General features: G+C 40.7%; 2 protein-coding genes across 3 annotated transcripts in view; one reads left to right on the top strand and one right to left on the bottom strand.

Annotated features, from left to right (window-relative positions):
* Positions 1 to 365: 365 nt before the first annotated feature.
* The window catches only part of acsf2 (acyl-CoA synthetase family member 2), a 29694-nt gene continuing 11851 nt past the window's right edge, over positions 366 to 18208 (bottom strand). Inside the window, exons 11-16 of one of the 2 annotated variants that reach the window (XM_005453738.3) lie at positions 5603 to 5710; positions 5159 to 5310; positions 4381 to 4522; positions 3001 to 3111; positions 2849 to 2917; positions 366 to 946 (exon numbers count right to left, since the gene is read on the bottom strand). In XM_005453738.3, the coding sequence (XP_005453795.1) occupies positions 896 to 946; positions 2849 to 2917; positions 3001 to 3111; positions 4381 to 4522; positions 5159 to 5310; positions 5603 to 5710 (633 nt within the window). In that variant the 3' untranslated portion in view covers positions 366 to 895. The remainder of the gene's footprint in view (positions 947 to 2848; positions 2918 to 3000; positions 3112 to 4380; positions 4523 to 5158; positions 5311 to 5602; positions 5711 to 18208) is intronic. The other variant, XM_005453739.4, reaches the window with a different exon arrangement.
* On the top strand, positions 6330 to 17457 carry chad (chondroadherin). Its single transcript, XM_005453737.4, has 4 exons — positions 6330 to 8679; positions 11303 to 11466; positions 12585 to 12747; positions 17129 to 17457. Exons 1-3 carry the CDS (start codon positions 7894 to 7896, stop codon positions 12730 to 12732), a joined length of 1098 nt encoding a protein of 365 aa, XP_005453794.1. The 5' UTR covers positions 6330 to 7893; the 3' UTR covers positions 12733 to 12747; positions 17129 to 17457.

Raw genomic sequence — 18208 nt, 5'->3', positions numbered from 1 at the left:
CCCAAAATATGTTAAATAAAAAATGCTAAATAAACCTTGAGGTTTTCTCTTAAGAGCCAGGAGCACAGTTTGTTTTCTTTTGGGCTCTTAAGGGCTATTTCTGGGCCGAGTCCTTCAGGTCTAGACAGGAGACGACACCCGATCCAGCAGCCCAGCGTCAGGTGAACTGCACATGTAGCCTGGTCAGGAAGTTCTTTACAGCTCTGAACAATGCTCACTCACTTTAAAGCTCACATTTTTTAAATTGGAACAAGTGTGCATATTTCTGAATGGCATTTCAAGAGCTTAAGAGGCCTGCACCTGCCATCGAGGACAATAAAAAACACCTTCACTCTTCCCGTAACAAGAGGAACGCCCATGCCTGGTTTTAATAATTTGTAAAAAGGTTTATTTCAAGTTCCTATAATGAAGATTTTTTTTAATAAATTTTTGCAAATTAAAAATTAGCGTGTGCCTCAACAGCACTAAAAATAAAAATAAAAAAAATCTCAAATTACATCATTCCTGCAAGTGTTGGATTCACATTCCAGGTACTCACATGTAATAAAACGGTAGGATTTTACAAATTCAATCATTAAAAATAATTTTAAAAACTTTACAACTTTGCTCCTGTCTATACAGCCAAAACCACTTAAAAAGGGCCCTTAAAATAGTGCAGGATACTGTATTGGGGGGGGGGGGTGTACAGGTGTATACATTGTCATACACACAGCCATGTGGCATTTCAGCCGAATTTCCACAGGATGCTCAGGTTGTCTTTTCAGATGTTTTAAGATCTTGAGGCGTTTTCTGTTGGCCATTTCTGACAATCCCAATTTGTGTCTTTGGTATCTGATATATACACATGCACACGTATTAATGAAATTCCCTCTGTACAGTTCATAGCTTTTCATTTTCACTCCTTCAGTTGTTTCTCAACCTGTTCACGCAGTTTGTTCTTTTGGATCTGAAAAGACAAAAAGAAGAACGACATGAATTGACAAAAACTGTTTTTGCAGGAGCATTAAATGGACAAATCTGCAGTGTCAAAATATATGAATATATAAAAACCGATTACTATATGGGGTCGAGTGTTTTATTGTATGCTGATGATTCCATTTAATTCATTAGAAATCAGAACGCAAATTAAAATCTGTCACTAACTGGGGCCACTACAATAAATAATTATTTTAAATCAATCTAAGAGTCTTTCATAACAGCTTTGAGCACTCAGATGTCAAATGCATCTCTGAAAATTGCCAAAACTACAAGTGAATCTAATTCGATTACTTCCTCTAATGACCACTTACGGCTGCCTCCAAAAGTAAGTCAGTCTTCACTGACTCCCTTGTTAAATTATACAATTTTACAGCAGAAATAAACATGTTTATCCATAGATGTCAGGCCAGAAATAAACATGTTTATTTCTGGCCTGACATCTATGGATAATAATTTCCTACCTCGTAACAACTCAGAGAGGCTCGATTTTTTACATCTCATCCACCTACTGGATGAACTTTTAGGTGCGTCAGCTTGGATTTACAGCTGTTGCCACCAAGCGCTACATTTACTAAACAAGTCAAAACAACATGTGAATGCAAACCCCAAATAGTGCTCATGGGTGTGGTTAGTTTTACGGGTGATTTACAGAAGTTGTGCCGTTTTCTAAAGGAAAAAAAAAAAAAAAAGACATGCTTTTTCTCTGCGTTAAATGTTGGCAGCATTAGTGCTAAATAGCGTGTGGTAAACGTAAATCAGTGTGCACATTTGATTTAAATATCCCCCCTATTTTATGCCTCAAGACAAGAACTCCCAGAAATACACATGCAAAAGGACCAGTCTCCGACTTACTCTTACATGCAACTTGTCACTCTGCTCTCTTTGTAAATACCAACAATATTTTTTTTTCTTAAATGGCAAAAATCAGTTTAAACCGGCACAATGCATTTGCTACATCACTGCAGAATATACAAACTACTGACATGAATACAGCCTTATGGTCAGATTTACCCGAGTTTGTGCATTTTCCTGTCGTTTGGCTTCTTCATACACAGAAATTTCCAAGCAAACCAAAAATGCACCAGTAGTTTTGGACCATGGAGAATTTCCTCCTAACATTCACATTTATCGGAGTGATGTTCATTTTTAGAGCTCAACTAAAATACGACACGATAAATAAAATTTAAAATTAAACAAACGACAAGAGAAACACCCTTCGATCAATGTTTGAAGCATTGATTTTGCATATGCTGTCCATCAGAGGGCACTCTGCAACTTCCCACATGTGTTTGAATGCCACAAACAATAACCAGCTGATCCGAGCAGACCGCAAATGAGTAATGTTGTTATAATAATAATATGAAAGCAGAACATTTTTTGCATTTTTCTTAAAGTTTTACATATATCATACTTGATCCATTTAGAAGGAATCTCAAATCGAGGTTTTGGTTTTATCTGATTTGATCTGTTGATCCAGGTCGAGTACGGCCTGCCACCCCTCTGGGATTCATCTAAGAGGCCATAGTGTGCGTGCAGACGAGCTAATAGCTTCCCGTCCCTCCTGTCTGAGAGCATTCAGGGCAGGCCTGTTCAAACACAGGGTCAAGTCTACAGCAAATTATATTAAATAGCATCCCACGAGAGAAACACAAGAACCAGAGGGGAGTTTGTGTTTTTATCCTGGATTTCTCCTTCCCCTAAATTATTGCAGACTGTTACAGCAGCTGCTAAATACAGATGTGTTTTTCACTCAGGATGAATGACATTTTATTAAACCTGCTGATGTGTAATTTATGTCATTTGTAAGAATCCTGGAAGAAATTCCTGCTTTTTATGAGCTCGGTGGAGGAGCCAGGACTGAGGAAATTACCTTTCCAGTGATCGTGAGCGGATAGCTGGTTACAAAGAGTATGTAACGAGGAATCTTGAAGTGGGAGATCTGAAAGGAGCAAATGAACAGAGCTCATTATGGTGCAACAATTCCAGCTCATTATGAAATATGAGACGGGAACTGTGCCCCACCTGTCCCTTGCAGTAAGCTTTGATTTCTTCTGCAGTGCAGTCTGCTCCGTCCACCAGTTTGATGCAGGCACAGATCTCCTCACCCATACGCTCATCTTTAACTCCCACCACCTGAAAGACAGCAGGAAACGAGGAACATTTAGAATCACACAGCAAACAGTCAGCAGTACAAAATCTTAAATACCTTAACAGAACTTTTGAGGTTAAAATGCTGCACACAAAGATCAAAACTAAGCCAAATACAGAGGATTAGACATCACATGAAGGGCCAAAAGATTAAGCCAAGTCACGACACACTCTTTCAGGGGTTAATATAATTAAATTTAAAAAATTGTAAATGTTAATATTTTCTTAAAATGTTCTTGGGGGTATCCTAACTGAAAACCAGGCAAAGTCTGGGGACCACTTTGCATGTTATTAACCAACATTCCACTGACACTATGGTTTTTCCTGTGACTTTAAATGTTTTTTTTTATAATACTTTATTTTTATGTTGTTGGTTAATTTTTGCAATATACAGTTGATGCATTTGTCATCTCTACACCACCACAGCGGGTTTTAAATCAAAGAATCAAAATGTGACTGAAGTGCAAAAATCTTTGGCTGAACTACAAAGGGATTAAAGACACATTTTCAGGAGGCTCAAAAGTAATTGGACAAACTTCCACAGTTTTAAATACATAGGATTGTTTTTTTAAAATCACTCATGAACCTCTAGACCAGATACCGAGTCTTACAGTGAACGGCTGTGAAACCCAAGTTCGACAGAAGTTTGTTATTATTTCTTATTTATACTAAACGACACTGTAATAAGTTTTCCATTACTTGTTTTTATATAAATCCTATGTGTGCTCTCATTCTTGTTGGCTTTTAACTGAAACTGGAATGCAAAATTTCATCTTACCTCCCCATAAAATTAAAAAGGGTGAAAGTCTGCATTCTTGACCTCTAGATTAAAGTCCACTGAGGTGGTGTACAGAGACAAAAATGTGTCTTTCCAACAATTATGGACCTAACCACATCGATGGGGGGAGTGGCGTGTTGGAGGGGCCACCCTGCCTTTTGGACTTGTAAATAATGCACAGTAGGCTTTAATAAAAGTTAAGGAATTCAGACTGATGACACACAATAAAGCCACACTCTTGTAACACAGTTTTAACAAGACTTTTTCTGCAGTGTGTGGAAGCAGCAATGTTCAGTAAAATATCATTTCTGCTGTAGCAATCTTAGTGTACGCTAGTCTGATAAAATAAAACTTTGTGCGCTTCTGAAGTTCACCGACAGAATTTATAGGAAATAATTGAGTATGGTTAGTCTCCCTTCTTGTTTTCCTATAATACCCTCTAGGTTTACTGCTCAGGCCTTGCTGTTTGAGCTCACCTGTGCCTCTTTAACTTTGGGGTGTGTGTGCAGAAACTGCTCGATCTCTGCTGGGTAAACGTTCTCTCCTCCCCTGATGATCAAGTCTTTAATCCTGCCGTCTATCCTGCAGTAGCCGTATGCATCCATCCTGCCAATGTCGCTGGCCAAGAGGACAAAGAAACAGTTAAATGCACAAGAACAAGGATGGGAGAGAATCAGCCTTTTAACAGAATCAGAAGTCATTTTTAAAGCCTAGCTGCCTGAAAATGTAGAAAATACTCAGTTGCATTTTAGATTACTCCAAGGTTCCTCACAGTGTTACTGGAGGCCAAGGTAATGCCATCCAGAGCAAGCATTTGGTTTGATGCTGTATTTCTAAGATTTTCAGGGCCGAGTGCAATAACGTCAGTTTTATCTGAATTTAGAAGCAGAAAGTTAGCGGCCATCCAGGTCTTTATGTCTTTAAGACATTCCTGCAGTTTAACTAGTGTGTTACCTGGCTTCATGGACAGATAGAGTTGGGTGTCATCTGCATAGCAGTGAAAATGTATACTATGCCTTCTAATGATAATGCCCAAGGGAAGCATGTATAATGTAAACAAAATTGGCCCTAGCACTGAACCCTGTGGAACTCCATAATTAACCTTAGTGTGTGAAGAGGACTCTCCATTTACATGAACAAACCAGAGTCTATCAGATAGATATGATTCAAACCACCACAGCTCAGTACCCGTAATACCTACAGCGTGCTCTAATCGCTGTAATAAAATACTATGGTCAACAGTATTAAACTTACCCAGTTTTGTACCATCGGTCTTTAGTGATGCACTCATCTGTTTTTGCTTTGTCATCCCAGTATTCCAACATCACACAGTATCCTCTGATCATAATCTCCCCCGAGGTACCCAGAGGTACGACCATCCCAGTTGTAGGGTCCACTATTTTAGCCTGTGGAGCAGGTGACTCATGATTCATACTTTAATTCACCAAATGTTTTTTTGGCGAATTGCACAAAGTTAAGGAAGTGAAGTTTTGATTCACTCAGTCTAGTAGAAGCTTTCTTTGAAACCATTACTTTGTTTTTTTGCCCTATATTCCCCGAATATTCATCCTCAACAATAACTGTTTGTCACATTAAAATTTTTCTTCTCTGCTGATTTGTTTGGATTAGTTTTTGCACTCAAAATAAATCTTATTTTAATGCATTTCAGTATTTATATTGAGAAGCATGCCAAATTACCTCCAAGTGATCTGTAATGTAGCCGACAGTCTCAGTCTTTCTCTCCACGTTGTCCAGTGGGGAGGCGAGGAACGTCACGGGGCTGTTCTCCGTGGTGCCATATCCAATCTGTCAAACAATGATATGAGCAGGTGGGACTGAAACACAGTGAACTCCAAATAATACTTTAAAAAAAAAAATGTTATAGTGTAGAACGACCACAGCATTTAACGTCTGAGGTAAAGTATATAACACTGCAGGACAAGCCACCACCACCACACACCCCGATGCCAGCAGCCTCCTCCAGCAGGGTGTGTACCTGCTTTACCACAAAAGCTGCTCAGAGTCAGCAGAGTACCAAAAAAAAAGAAAAAAAAAGAAAACCCAAACAAACCCAAGCCAAAACTCCCCACAATAAAAACCAAATAGTTTATCTACAGGATGCATCAGAACAAAGAAAGTGCCAGTGTCAGACACTAGGGGGCGCCTCCAGAGGTCCTGTATCCATCCATGCCCCAGTGGCTCAGAGGGGGTTTTGGCAGTGCACAGTGGACCAATCACCAAATGCTATGATACTATGATGACACTATGACTGCATCATAGTATAATACTGTATGTGAATGAACCACACAAAAAGAGAACAGTTTGTAATGAATGTTAAGGAAAAATAAAACTAGACACCACCACAGTTAAACAATAAAGATATACAAACTAAAATAATAAAGCAAGATAAACTCACACTCCATCCAAGTCAGGATCCCAGGAGGAGCTATTAATCCATCTCTAATCTAAAATAAAGCAGTTCTCATTGGTATATAAAAGGAGAAAAAGGCTTAAACTTTTCAGAGGCAAAGTTGAAAATGGAAAATATCTGATGTTATTACTTAAAAATGAATTAATAAAAATAATTTAGCGGTAATAAATTCTTACCATAGTCAGTGTTTTATTTTCTATTGTATGTTACACAGCTAATGTACTTCATTACTTTTGTCTTGAGAGATTATTCAACATTTCAAAATAAAATATCCATCATGGCAGAAAAATAAGGTTTAACAAAGTAAAACTAATGGAGTCATTTTTCTGCTTTAACTACACGTGTGAGTTCTTAGCTCTTTTTATATTCACTCAATTACTGTCATGCAGTACATCCATTTCTGACCATGTTACCCTCTAAAATTTGGTTTATATTGTATATCATCTATTTAACTTTCTTTACTACATTTATTAGAAGCAGGAGGTGCACTACAGATTAAATATTTGCATTCATATACATCTATACTATTGAATAGAGTAAACTACAGTAGTGTTCAGGTTCAGTGGTTCAGTCAGCTGTAGAAAAAAAGGTCCAACTTTGCTGGAGACGGGACTTTTAGGGAAATTTACAGGAGCTACAGTGAAAACGTTCACCTGGAAAGTCACAGAGGAAACAATATTGCCAATAAAATGTTAGATTTGTTAAGTAAACTCTACATTCCGTTTATCCTGGGTGGGTTCATTCATCTCATAAACGCACGCACCTGAAGCCAAACCATCCACTAACCTGAGCCAATCATATTCATTAAAAAAAAAAAAAAGTTAAGCCACTCCATCATTTGCACAGAGGTCTGGAAAAATACCACTGCATGATACCACAAAACAAAGGAATGCACACAGGAATGTAAAGTGGCATCTAAAACTTTCACTGGTGTGATGATGGAAGTATCTTTTTTTGCAATAGGACTTAAAAGCCATCTGGAGACTATTATAGGTTATAAAACAGCTGCACAGGAGTGGCTCCTTTTCCTGCCACCGCAGACTGAAAAAACAATAGCGATGTCAGGGAGCGAGCACAGAGCCAACCTGACCTCGTGCCACGTTGTCTAACATGCACCTGGAAGTTAATCAAACGTTACAAACTCTTATCAACTGTCTGAAGGTGTGCATCCTGCAGCAAGCTCATTGCAAGTCCTGCAAAAACGAAGCCAGCTGCAAAGAAAAAGACTAGTTGAGGTTCACCTTTCTGCTCATTTAGGGTTAAACTCTCAGACAGTCGACTTCCTCCTGCAGATTTCTCACTCCAACACCCTGGCAGGCCCTCCTCAGTATTTTTCCTCAAGTAAATGTTATAAATAGTGCTGTGTGCTCTGTCCATCCTCCTCTCAAAGTGTCTCTCAGCTCTGCCCACCTCCTCTCTCCTCCTCTGTCCGTCTGTTTCTCAGCACAAACAAACAGGATCAAGCGTTCGCCTTTCCTCTTCACATTTCTCTGCAGACCTCTGACACTTTTGCAGGATTTTTCTAACTGACCTGAGTTACATTTAAAAGCTTTTCAGGATGCACTGTGTGAGCTGGTTGTTGCTGTGGACCTGCCTCCTGATGCTGGGCATCATAGTGCGGGGCGCCCCGGCCCAGTGCCCGAGCGAGTGTCACTGCCACGGTGACCTTCAGCACGTCATCTGTGACAACGTGGGGCTGAAGAAGATCCCTCAGGTGTCGGAGGCCACCCGTTTGCTGAACCTGCAGAGGAACAACCTGGGCAGCATACCCACAGGGGCCTTCAGCGAAAGCAAGGGTCTGATCTCTCTGCACATGCAACACTGCCACCTCCGAGAGATCGGATCCCAGGCATTCAAGGGGCTGAACAAGCTCGTCTACCTCTACCTGTCTAACAATGACATCAGCACCATCAAGCCCAGCGCCTTTGAGGATCTCACCGAGCTCACCTACCTCCACCTAGACGGGAACCAGATCAGCAACCTGCCAAAGGGCATCTTCTCCCCGATGATCAACCTCTTTGTTCTGCAGCTCAGTGACAACAAGCTGCGGGAGCTGCGTCAGGGGACCTTCTCGGGTGCCAAAGACCTGCGCTGGCTGCACATTAGCAACAATGAGCTGACGACACTGCATCCGAGCTCTCTGGATGACGTAGAGAACCTCGCCATACTTCACCTGGACGGCAACAAGATGTCCACCTATCCCAGCGTGGCAATGAGCAAACTGCGGGTGGTGGAGGAGCTCACGCTGGGGAAGAACCCCATGAAGACTATCCCTGACAACGCCTTCCAGAGCTTTGGGCGCTACATGGAGAAACTACACCTGGACAACATGGGTCTGGAGAAGGTCAGTCTGTGGTTTTACTGGGCTTACTACTGGCAAAGCATCAAGCCTGACAAACGCCACTGCTAGAGGTTTTGGCTTGAAATTTAAACAACCTGTTGAAATTAGGTCTTTTTCAAACTTCTTGTAGACTCTTAAATATCTTCAGGTTATTTAGAAGAAACGTACAAGCCAGCCTTTGTAAAGGTCTTTTGAATTAATTGGCTCAGCTTTAAGAAAACATTGTGCCGAACTAAATCAGTTATGTCATAATAAGGTCTCTGCATGTCTGACTTAATATTTGCTTCCCTAAAAAGTATAAATTTACATGAGTGCAGTTTCCAAACCATGCTCCTTGTAACATGCAAGAACAAACGTGCCCCCACAATAGTCTTCGCTCATTAATCCCATGATTAATCTCACTCTTTATGTCAGCTGTAAAGTCAGTCTTGTGTTCTTGGGCGTTCCCACTTCCTCCACACGTGTCTCAGTTTACGCTTATAATACAAAGCTGTTGCTGTAGTTTTCCATCTCTCGAAAGTAGATGTTTGATGCTCAAGGGTACACATGTGCTTAAACAAACGGGATCTTTCTCCGGATCCAGATCAGAGCAGGAGTTTAGCAAAAAGCTGTGAAGTTCTAAGAGTTGATCTTCCACTGAGAAGCATGTGCGTATTAAACCTAACTCTACTACATGTTCAATTTGTGGGCATAAAACACATTTATTTTAATTTTTTAGATTAAGAAAAGAAACAGTCTACAAGTATGACCTTGAGCTTTAAGTTTTAGTTTGAAGTGAATTAGCAAATGCAGACAGATTCATAAGTGAACTTATTATAAAGCCGCACAGGTTTCAGGGTATATGTATGAGATTTGATATGTGGCGATCAAAACTGTGATTCAACACATCTTTTCAAAGACAAGGACCACAACAGTTTACATAATCAGGGGATTTTGAGATGCTTAGTTTAAACTGAGGAGTCACAAGTTTGTGACATGCAGGCGTGTAAAGAATGATTTTTCTTCAGCCTGTCAAACAACAGAATCTGAGAGCAGAGGTGTGCATTAAAGCTTCAACCAGGCCCTTAGTTTTTATTTATTTATTTCTTTTGTGGTTCATGCTGTAACCAGGTACTGAGAAACTGTTTTGGATAAATAATTCAGGGTCATCCATTAAGCACAAGCTCAGTATTTTGGCACCTGGCAGCCAATTACAGATTTAATTAAAGGGTGGAACAAGCCAATCCTGTCAGTCAGCGAGGAGTAAGACTTGAACCTCTTTGTAGCTTTTAAGGGGAAATGAGAGTTAAATGCATATACCGGTTATTCCAGCTGGACTTTACATTTATGATCTCACCGGTGCCTTTAAAAACACGTTCCAATCAGCTTCTTCAATGACGGCAGGTCAAAAGTACAACCCAAACATGTCAGAGGAAGTGACTCCATCAACTGTGGGTCCTCCATTGTGCCCTGGAGTGCAGTTTTACTCATCACTGCTGTATTTAAACTGGAAAGTGTCCTGAAATTAGATTAAAACAGACCATAATACCCCGTGTGAGACAGAGTGAGTTGAACCTAATAAGACAGATGTTTTCACAGCAGCCTGTGGGACGCCCATCTGTTCCTCCATATCAGCTGCAGCAGGAGCGCGCACAGTTTAAGCTCTTCGAGAGCATGTTTGCCTCATACTCCAGGGTTAATCCAATATTTGAGTGTACCTGTGCCAAAATATGGAGGCATCCCAGAAAGGTAAACTGTAAAATAACAAGCTTCTCACGCTGAGGCTGTGCGCGAGCCAGGTGGAAGCAGCAGGAGGCGCCGACTCCAGCACACACAGCCGGGGCAGATTAAGCAGATTTCCAGCCAAATGCTGGTATTTTTAGTTTGTTTTTGTTTGCTGGAGTATGGCCAAGCGTGGCCGAGTCTAATTATTGCACAAGTGTTATTTTCAGCGAGGCATTTTCTGCTTTGGCTGTGAGGGTCCTGTAAACAGGTAAGGAGGGTTGAGGAGACAGGTAAATAGAGTCAGGGTGTTCCACGGTGCATGAAAGAGGAGTATTTTTAGCCTGCCATTGGCCCAGCTGAATGGACAATTGGGGCCTTTGCGAGCCTTCCTGGCAGCGGCCCGAAGAGGGAGACGACAGAAGGAGTGAACACACCTCGACCAGGCTGGAAGTCATCCATCTTTCACTCCTTCAAAATACCAGAGCCTCAGCGACTTCTCGCTCTGCAGTGGAAATTTCCAAATGGCCTTTTCTCCTCCAGTCTTACATAAAACAAGCAAAGCTCTGCTCCCCTCTCATCCGCCCGTGTCCTCCTGCTGGTGGAGACGACACTTGATGTACGTCAGTTCATGTAGCACCTCTCTGAAGCTTTTAGCACCCGTGAAGCAAAGAAAGAGTTCACAGACTGTCAGTGTTTGGGATGAAAGCCTCCTCTCATCCTTCCTCCTGCACCAACACTTATCCAAAGAGGAAAAACGCTGACTCCCTCGCTCTGCCCCCGCCCTTACCCCACACACCCTGGACAGATATGGAGGATATCCCGGGATTTTTACCAACATTTCACACAAGTCTCAGGTAGATTTCCACTCCCTTAAAAAAACAGAAATAAAATACAGCTCATGTGCTGCTCTGCATTTTTCTAGTTATCCGACGGCGCGTTTACCGGTGTGACGGCGGTCAAGGTGCTTCACCTGGAAAACAACAGGCTAAAGTCGATTCCCAAAAGCCTCCAGTTCAACACCATCACCAACCTCACCCTCTTCAACAACCCGTGGAACTGCAGCTGCCAGATAGCTCCGCTGCGCAAGTAAGACTCAAAGCTCATCTTCAACTAACGATCGAGTAGGATTCCTGGAATGAGGGGATCTTTAAATATTTTGACTTTTGATATTTTTCTATTTAAAAAAAAAATTAGAAAAAGAAAAGAATAAAAGCCACAAAATAATTCATTCATATTCTAACTGTAAAGAGCTCAGATTATTAAAGCAGCGATGTCATCATATGCACGTGATGATAACTGTGATATATTTAAATATTATAAACACAAACTGTGGCAGAATTGCACATTTATGTTGTAAATAAATCCAACTATTCTTCTGATTTCAGAATTTTCACTTTTTTTCACTTCAGTGCATCTGCTTCAAACAACCATTACTCACAGAGACTTAGTTTAGCAGTAATTCACATCTCACATCTCTTTTTTACTCTACACGAGCCAATCGGTTACAAAGTGAACATCATGCTGGGTTGAATAAGATTTCTGTAATACAATAAACTCATTAGGAAATTATTTTTTCCCCCTGAGGTCATAAAATCAAGAAATGTAAAGCAGTTTATCAGATTTCTTCGACCTTCAGTGAGTTGCCCCCTAGTGGCCACTGGAAAGAATGCAAGGTTTCCTTTGCAGAAAATCACTGCATTAAAAAAATTACTTAAATATTACCTAAATATGGTCCCTTCAAAAAAAAAAGATAAAATAAAAACCTTGAGGTCCCAAATAGCTAAATTCCCCACATAATGATGATATGGTCGATACATCCGTTTCTCACATGAAGTCTTTGTGCTACTTTAATAACGTTACTTCTCTTCATCCTGATTGCCATGAAATTTGTAACATACAATCCATTCGTATCGTTCATGTAATTTTACTCTAAACTCTGCTGGTAGCGCCACTGACTCTAAAGTCACTATGATTCCTCCTCTGGGAACTTTCTGCACCACGTTTTTTGCCAAGTCATCCAACATTTGTCGAGGCTAAAGAATCAGTCTGTTCAACCAACCAGCAAACTCCTGCAGCATCACTGACAGCTACAAACACAGGAGCAGCTTGATAGTTATCGGACAGTAATCGCCCGATAAGGTTCACACACTATATTAAATAAGAAAGATGCTCCTTCATGCTTCTCATATTTTGGCTTTTTGCAGGTGGATGGACTCGATCCCGATCCCAAACCGTCCAGATGCACTGTGCGCATCTCCGAATCAGCATAAGGGCAAGCAAGTCAGAGACATCACTGGCTTCAAGCGCTGCAGACCGAAGACAGCGAGGACCAAAAAGGGCATGCGCCAATGAACTCACAGCCCACAGGTATCTGCCACAGAACAAGCCATGACAAGAAGAGGAAATGTACATTACTGCTCAGAATATGAAGCTGCAGCCAGGAGGTGGTGCATGAAGACCGTCAACCTGGGCTTGGAACATCAGCACCTCTAAAGCTCACCGATTAAAATATTGAAAACAATTTTTGGTTTTTAAATGGTAAATTTCCTGCATTTGTATAGCGCTTTACTCAGTCCCTAAGGACCCCAAAGCGCTTTACACTACATTCTAGGGCTGCTCAATTAATCGAATTTTAATCTCGATTACGATCTGGGTTTTCAACGATCATTAAAAATGACTGAGCCGATTATTAGCACCTCCCTCGTGCTTTACTCTCGCGCTGCTCCGTGTGGCAAATCGAGCGCACCTCTCTGCGTTTCGAACACGCGTCACAACAATTAAGAGGACCCGAGGGAAGCTCGGAAAGCTAAGCAGAAGTTATTTGGAGAGGAGAGGATAATGGCTGCTGAAGAAAGAATGCCGTTGGTTGAAAAGAGAGGTAAAACGATTTCAGTGGTGTGGAAACCAATGTTCCCTCTAAGCTGCGCACGTGCGCAATTGCGCACTGCTGGCACGGTCTCTGCGCACAGAAAATCTGCGTTGCGCACAAAAAAAATCTAACCTGAATTGAAATTAAAATTAAAACTTTAACAATTCTGTTTTGCAGTGTTAGTAAGTGACTGGCTGCTCCTGTATGGGATTAGAACGATGCCACCTTATCCTATAGTCCAGCCAATAATGCGATTCACATTCGTATATACGCAGCCAATCAACGTCGTTGACAGGCTATGACAGCGTCCTTATGTGCCGACACCGGTGTTTTAGCTAGCAAAGCGGCGTGGCTGATGTGGAGTGAAGCCACGTTAATGACAACGTGTACAACCATTGGAGATGTGAGCAGGACAGACGGAACAATTGACGGAAAAAGTGTGGACTTTATACCAGTTTTTAAATTGTGTTGATAGGACACGTGAATCCAGAGTTATGATAAAAATATCTGCAATGTTTGGTTTTCTTCCTGAATACTGTCGTTGTTTATATTTACTGCGGGAAGAAACGGTCAAAACGGCGTTTTATAAGGAAAAGGACTCTCCGCCTGTGAGCAAAAGCAAAACCAAAAAAACCCCCACCCTTTCCTATTGGTCGAAAAAAGTACCGTGTCGACCAATCAAAAAATGATATGGCAACGTGGCATCTAGTTGTTAAGAAACGGGGGGAAGTTTTAGGAGTGACGGCGGTGTTTTGAGATGTGAGAGATTTGAGACGTTTAGCGCAAATCTTGTGTAGTTAGTGTGTAGTTAGTGTGTAGTGTAGTCAATAGTTTTGTTGTGTGTGTCAGAACAATGAGGCGGCTGCTGAGTGTTACAGGTGTTACAGCAGTGATACATCTCCTGTTGTCAGGCCTGCAGGTATCAGGCTGTTGTTCTCCTTTATCTCATAGTGGACAGAAATTAGTTTTTGGAGTGGCACAAATAATTTGTGTGGCATCAGATTTGATGCAGAACAGCTGATTGTTCTGTAAATAGTTTGAAATGTTTATTTAAAAACGCCTTGGCTGCATTAAAAAAAATAAATAGCTGCAAAAAATTTTGTTGTTTGCCAAACTGAGTTACTTTTTTGAAGAAGTAACTATATAATTAATTGCCCAGCATTGGTCATTATATACTGTATTTGGCAGACAGAGAGTTACAGACTCTCTCCCAGACCACAGACTCAGACTCATAATACAAGTCAGAACTTTATGAAAAAAAAAAAAGAAAATTGTGTTTTCAAAATTGGAGTTCAAGTTATTTTTACTTCCAATAGTGTTAACATACTACACAGGTCATGAACAGGATTTTTTACATGTTCATTGAAAGTGGGCTAAAGCAGTTAATCAAAAGTAGTCTAACATAAATGTAAATGCTGTAATTTGATTATTTTAATAAACCATGTAACTTGGATGGATTAGATGCTGGCGTGACCACAGTGCACACGTCTGAAGTCGCTCACAGTGGTCCAAGGGACGCTCAGGGAGTTTGTGTGTTCGCTCAGACACATGAAAGATTTGAGGGAACATTGGTGGAAACATTATGGGTTCGCGGAGTCAGACGTGGATCAAATATTATGCAGTATTTTGAAGTTCACTAAACATAGATGTTTACATTTTTCATTTATTTTTTATATTGCAAACATTTGCACTGTAATCAGTATTTGCACACTATTTTATATTATTTTTTGACGATCTTTAAAGCCATTATTCAATACATTGTTATTGTTAAATAAATATCGTCAAATAATCGAGATCTCAATTTCAGTGAAAATAATCGTGATTATCATTTTTGCCATAATCGAGCAGCCCTCCTACATTCAGTCATTCACCCATTCACACACACACACACACACACACACACATATTCACACACTGGTGATGGCAAGCTACATTGTAGCCACAGCTGCCCTGGGGCGCACTGACAGAATATTATTTTAGGTGTTAATATCCTGACTTTTTGGGAGGGTTTGGGATCAGTGACTTCCAGGGGCTTTTTTTTTTTTCTTTAAATTGTCTCCACAATACAGCAGTTGATAAATTAAATGAGCACGTCAGCAATTTTAAGCAGTTTTGAAGACAGTTTTGTTGGTTTTCTTTTTTTTGTTTCTTTTGTCTGTTTTTCCTGTTGCCAAGTAAAAATAAGATCTAAACATTTTAACTTGGGCTTTAGGGAATACCAGTGAGCTTTTTCTGTAATTATCTGATTGTTTTCTTGTGTTAACTGTTCAGCAGATGAGGCAGGGAGAGCAACAGCCACTTTAAGTTGAGCTTTTCTGATGTAAATTATAACAAATCCGGTCTCAAAGCCTTCTATAAGACCAGAATCAGAGAAAAAGATAACAAATCAGTGATGATGTTGTTGCTCTAGTCGAGAAAACACGAAGTTTTTTACTACTATATGTGAGGACAAATTTAACTTAGACATAAATGCTAACATTTTTATTTGCAAAAATAAAATAAAGAAATTAATTATATTTTGCAGGCAAAAACTCAGCAGAAAATTCAACCAGTGACACATTAAATTGTGTCGTCCTTTATTTTAACAATTATCCCAAGACCAGAGCATGCAAAAGTGCAGAAGAGCTAGACCTCAGACTCTACAGTTAGAAAGACTGAACAATGATGGCTCGTTTGCAAAGGTTGTCAGGAGTTGGGTTAGGTCTGCAAAGTTGCAACTAAAGAAAGATTTCTGGAACAAAGTGGAGATGTTTGGCTATAATGCACAGATTGGAGAACATCAGCACATACACCTCGTACCAACTGTCAGCACAGTGGTTGAGAAGTGGCGATTTATGCACCTTGCAGTCCTCGAGTCGACCATGAACTCATCTGAACGCGAAAGTATTCTAGAGTCAAATGTGAGGACCTCTGTAAGCCGAGCTTTAGCTGTGGGACAGTGGGTCATGAAACAGGACGACGATCCAAAGCACAGCAGCAAATCTACAACAGAATCAAGATGCTGCAATGAACCCGACCTCAAACTGATTTAAATACGTTGGTGGGAACCGAAGCAACACTAGAAGAGTGGTCCAAAATTCCTCCACAGCAATGTGAGAGTCTGATCAAGTCACAGAGAAAGTCATTACTACAAGTTAATTTGTCATGTGTGGCTCTTTTGAGGTTGTATTTAAATCATTTTAGAGAATGCAAAGTATGCAAAGCAGCTTCTGAGTGTCTGATGCCAAGCTGATCATAACATTTAACATGTGATCAGTGTCAACTCTCAGCAAATTTCCCATCTTTAAAAGCTCCTGAAGACAACAGATCTAAAGAGGAATCTGCTTCACACACACAATGCTTATTTTAAAACAGAAGAGCACTCTGACATGGAGGAATTTAATGAGTTCTTTTTTTGTCTCCGCTCCACCTCTCCAAGTTTCATAACAGTCAGCCCTGTAGTTTTTCTACAGCCTTGCTGACAGATAAACAAATACCTGTGAAAACATCTCTGAAAGAGCGATAATTAACTGGAAACTGTAGACCGTTAAATGACAGTTAAATGCTCACTAGCCTTTACAAACGCCTGATGTGCAGTTTTGTGCAAGTATAAAGTCTCATCTCGGCTGTGATGAAAGGTTTTCAGCTGGACTTTGGTACAATGTGACAGCAGAATCCCAAATGAGGTTTAAGGTGGTTTTGGAGTAGCTCAGATTTGGCGTTGCGCTGTTATGATTTTCTCTTTTTGACCACAGAACTCCGTGTGCTCCCCCTCTATCCTAGACTGAACGTTTCCATCTTGGCCCTGGGGTCCAGCACACCGAGTCCAGGTCGCGGGGTCTCTGCTTGGAGGGCCGACTGTTTGACTTGGCTGCTGAGTTTGTGTCTTTTCTCCCACAGGAGACGCCGAGCAGGAGCCTGTCCAGGTGACCGGCTACAATGAAAGCAATGCTAACTGTTTCTACTTAAAGACTCTCCATCTATTCATCTGCCAGAGGCTGTCAGCAGCATAAACACAGACACACACATCGCCCTTAGTCTGCTTCAGTTACACACAAACACGCATCGACTTGATTTAAATATAATTCTCATTCATTTATATCAAAGATGAAGACTTAAGCATGAAGTGGAAGCAGACGGGATGGAAAAAAGGGATGCTTTAAAGTAAATGAGGAAAACGTTGAGAGATTTGCCATCATGTCCCTGTGCATTCAGTCTAAGCAAAACAAAACACATGAGCTTAAAATAAGCTCATGTGTCAAGGAGATTGTTTCCATTCTTGTCTTTAAAGCTTTAAAAAGAAAGACTGGAAACACCCATCATCCATTAACCAAAAATCACCTAATCCATTGTGTGTGTGGTTGCTTGCTTGTCTGTTATTCTTCCTGTTCAGCTCTTGGTAAAAGTGTCTTCTTCAACATGTTAAACCATGTTTTTAAAGAGCCTTGAGTTCAGCCCCAGCAGATCAGCTGATTAATGCTAACAGAGGACAGACAATGTGGTTCTCTGAGGAAGCCCCACCCACCTCCTGTTTCAACCTTCTGTTTGGAAGACGCACCCAATCAGACAAAAGTTGGCTAAAAAGGTGGAGGAGCTGAAAACAGCTCAGTTCAAACAGAGGATGACCCGAAGAGCTGCACGAACAACGACACTTTATCCATCCTCGTTTCTGCATGCACACCTTCACTGACATTTAGAGTGGCCAAAAAGACTGAAGGTGAGGACAAGATCAGTGAATCGCCATCTTTTTTCTAGCCTGGTCAAGAAGAAGATGAATGCAGGATCATTGTAGCAAACTCTTTGTAAGACATTGTCACTTTTCATTTTTTTAAACAAGCATTTAACAGCAAATCAGAGGATTTCCTCTGATTTGTATATTCATGTATATTCAGCCTGGACATTGGAAGTGCTAACATCCAATAAACGTTTTACAGATTCCTTCCTACAAGACGCCTACTGTTGTGTCTCTACCTTAAAAAT

This window comes from Oreochromis niloticus, linkage group LG8 (genome assembly GCF_001858045.2).
Source record: "Oreochromis niloticus isolate F11D_XX linkage group LG8, O_niloticus_UMD_NMBU, whole genome shotgun sequence".
NCBI classification, from domain to species: Eukaryota; Metazoa; Chordata; class Actinopteri; order Cichliformes; family Cichlidae; genus Oreochromis; species Oreochromis niloticus.
This window is presented reverse-complemented; position numbering and strand designations above follow the sequence as displayed.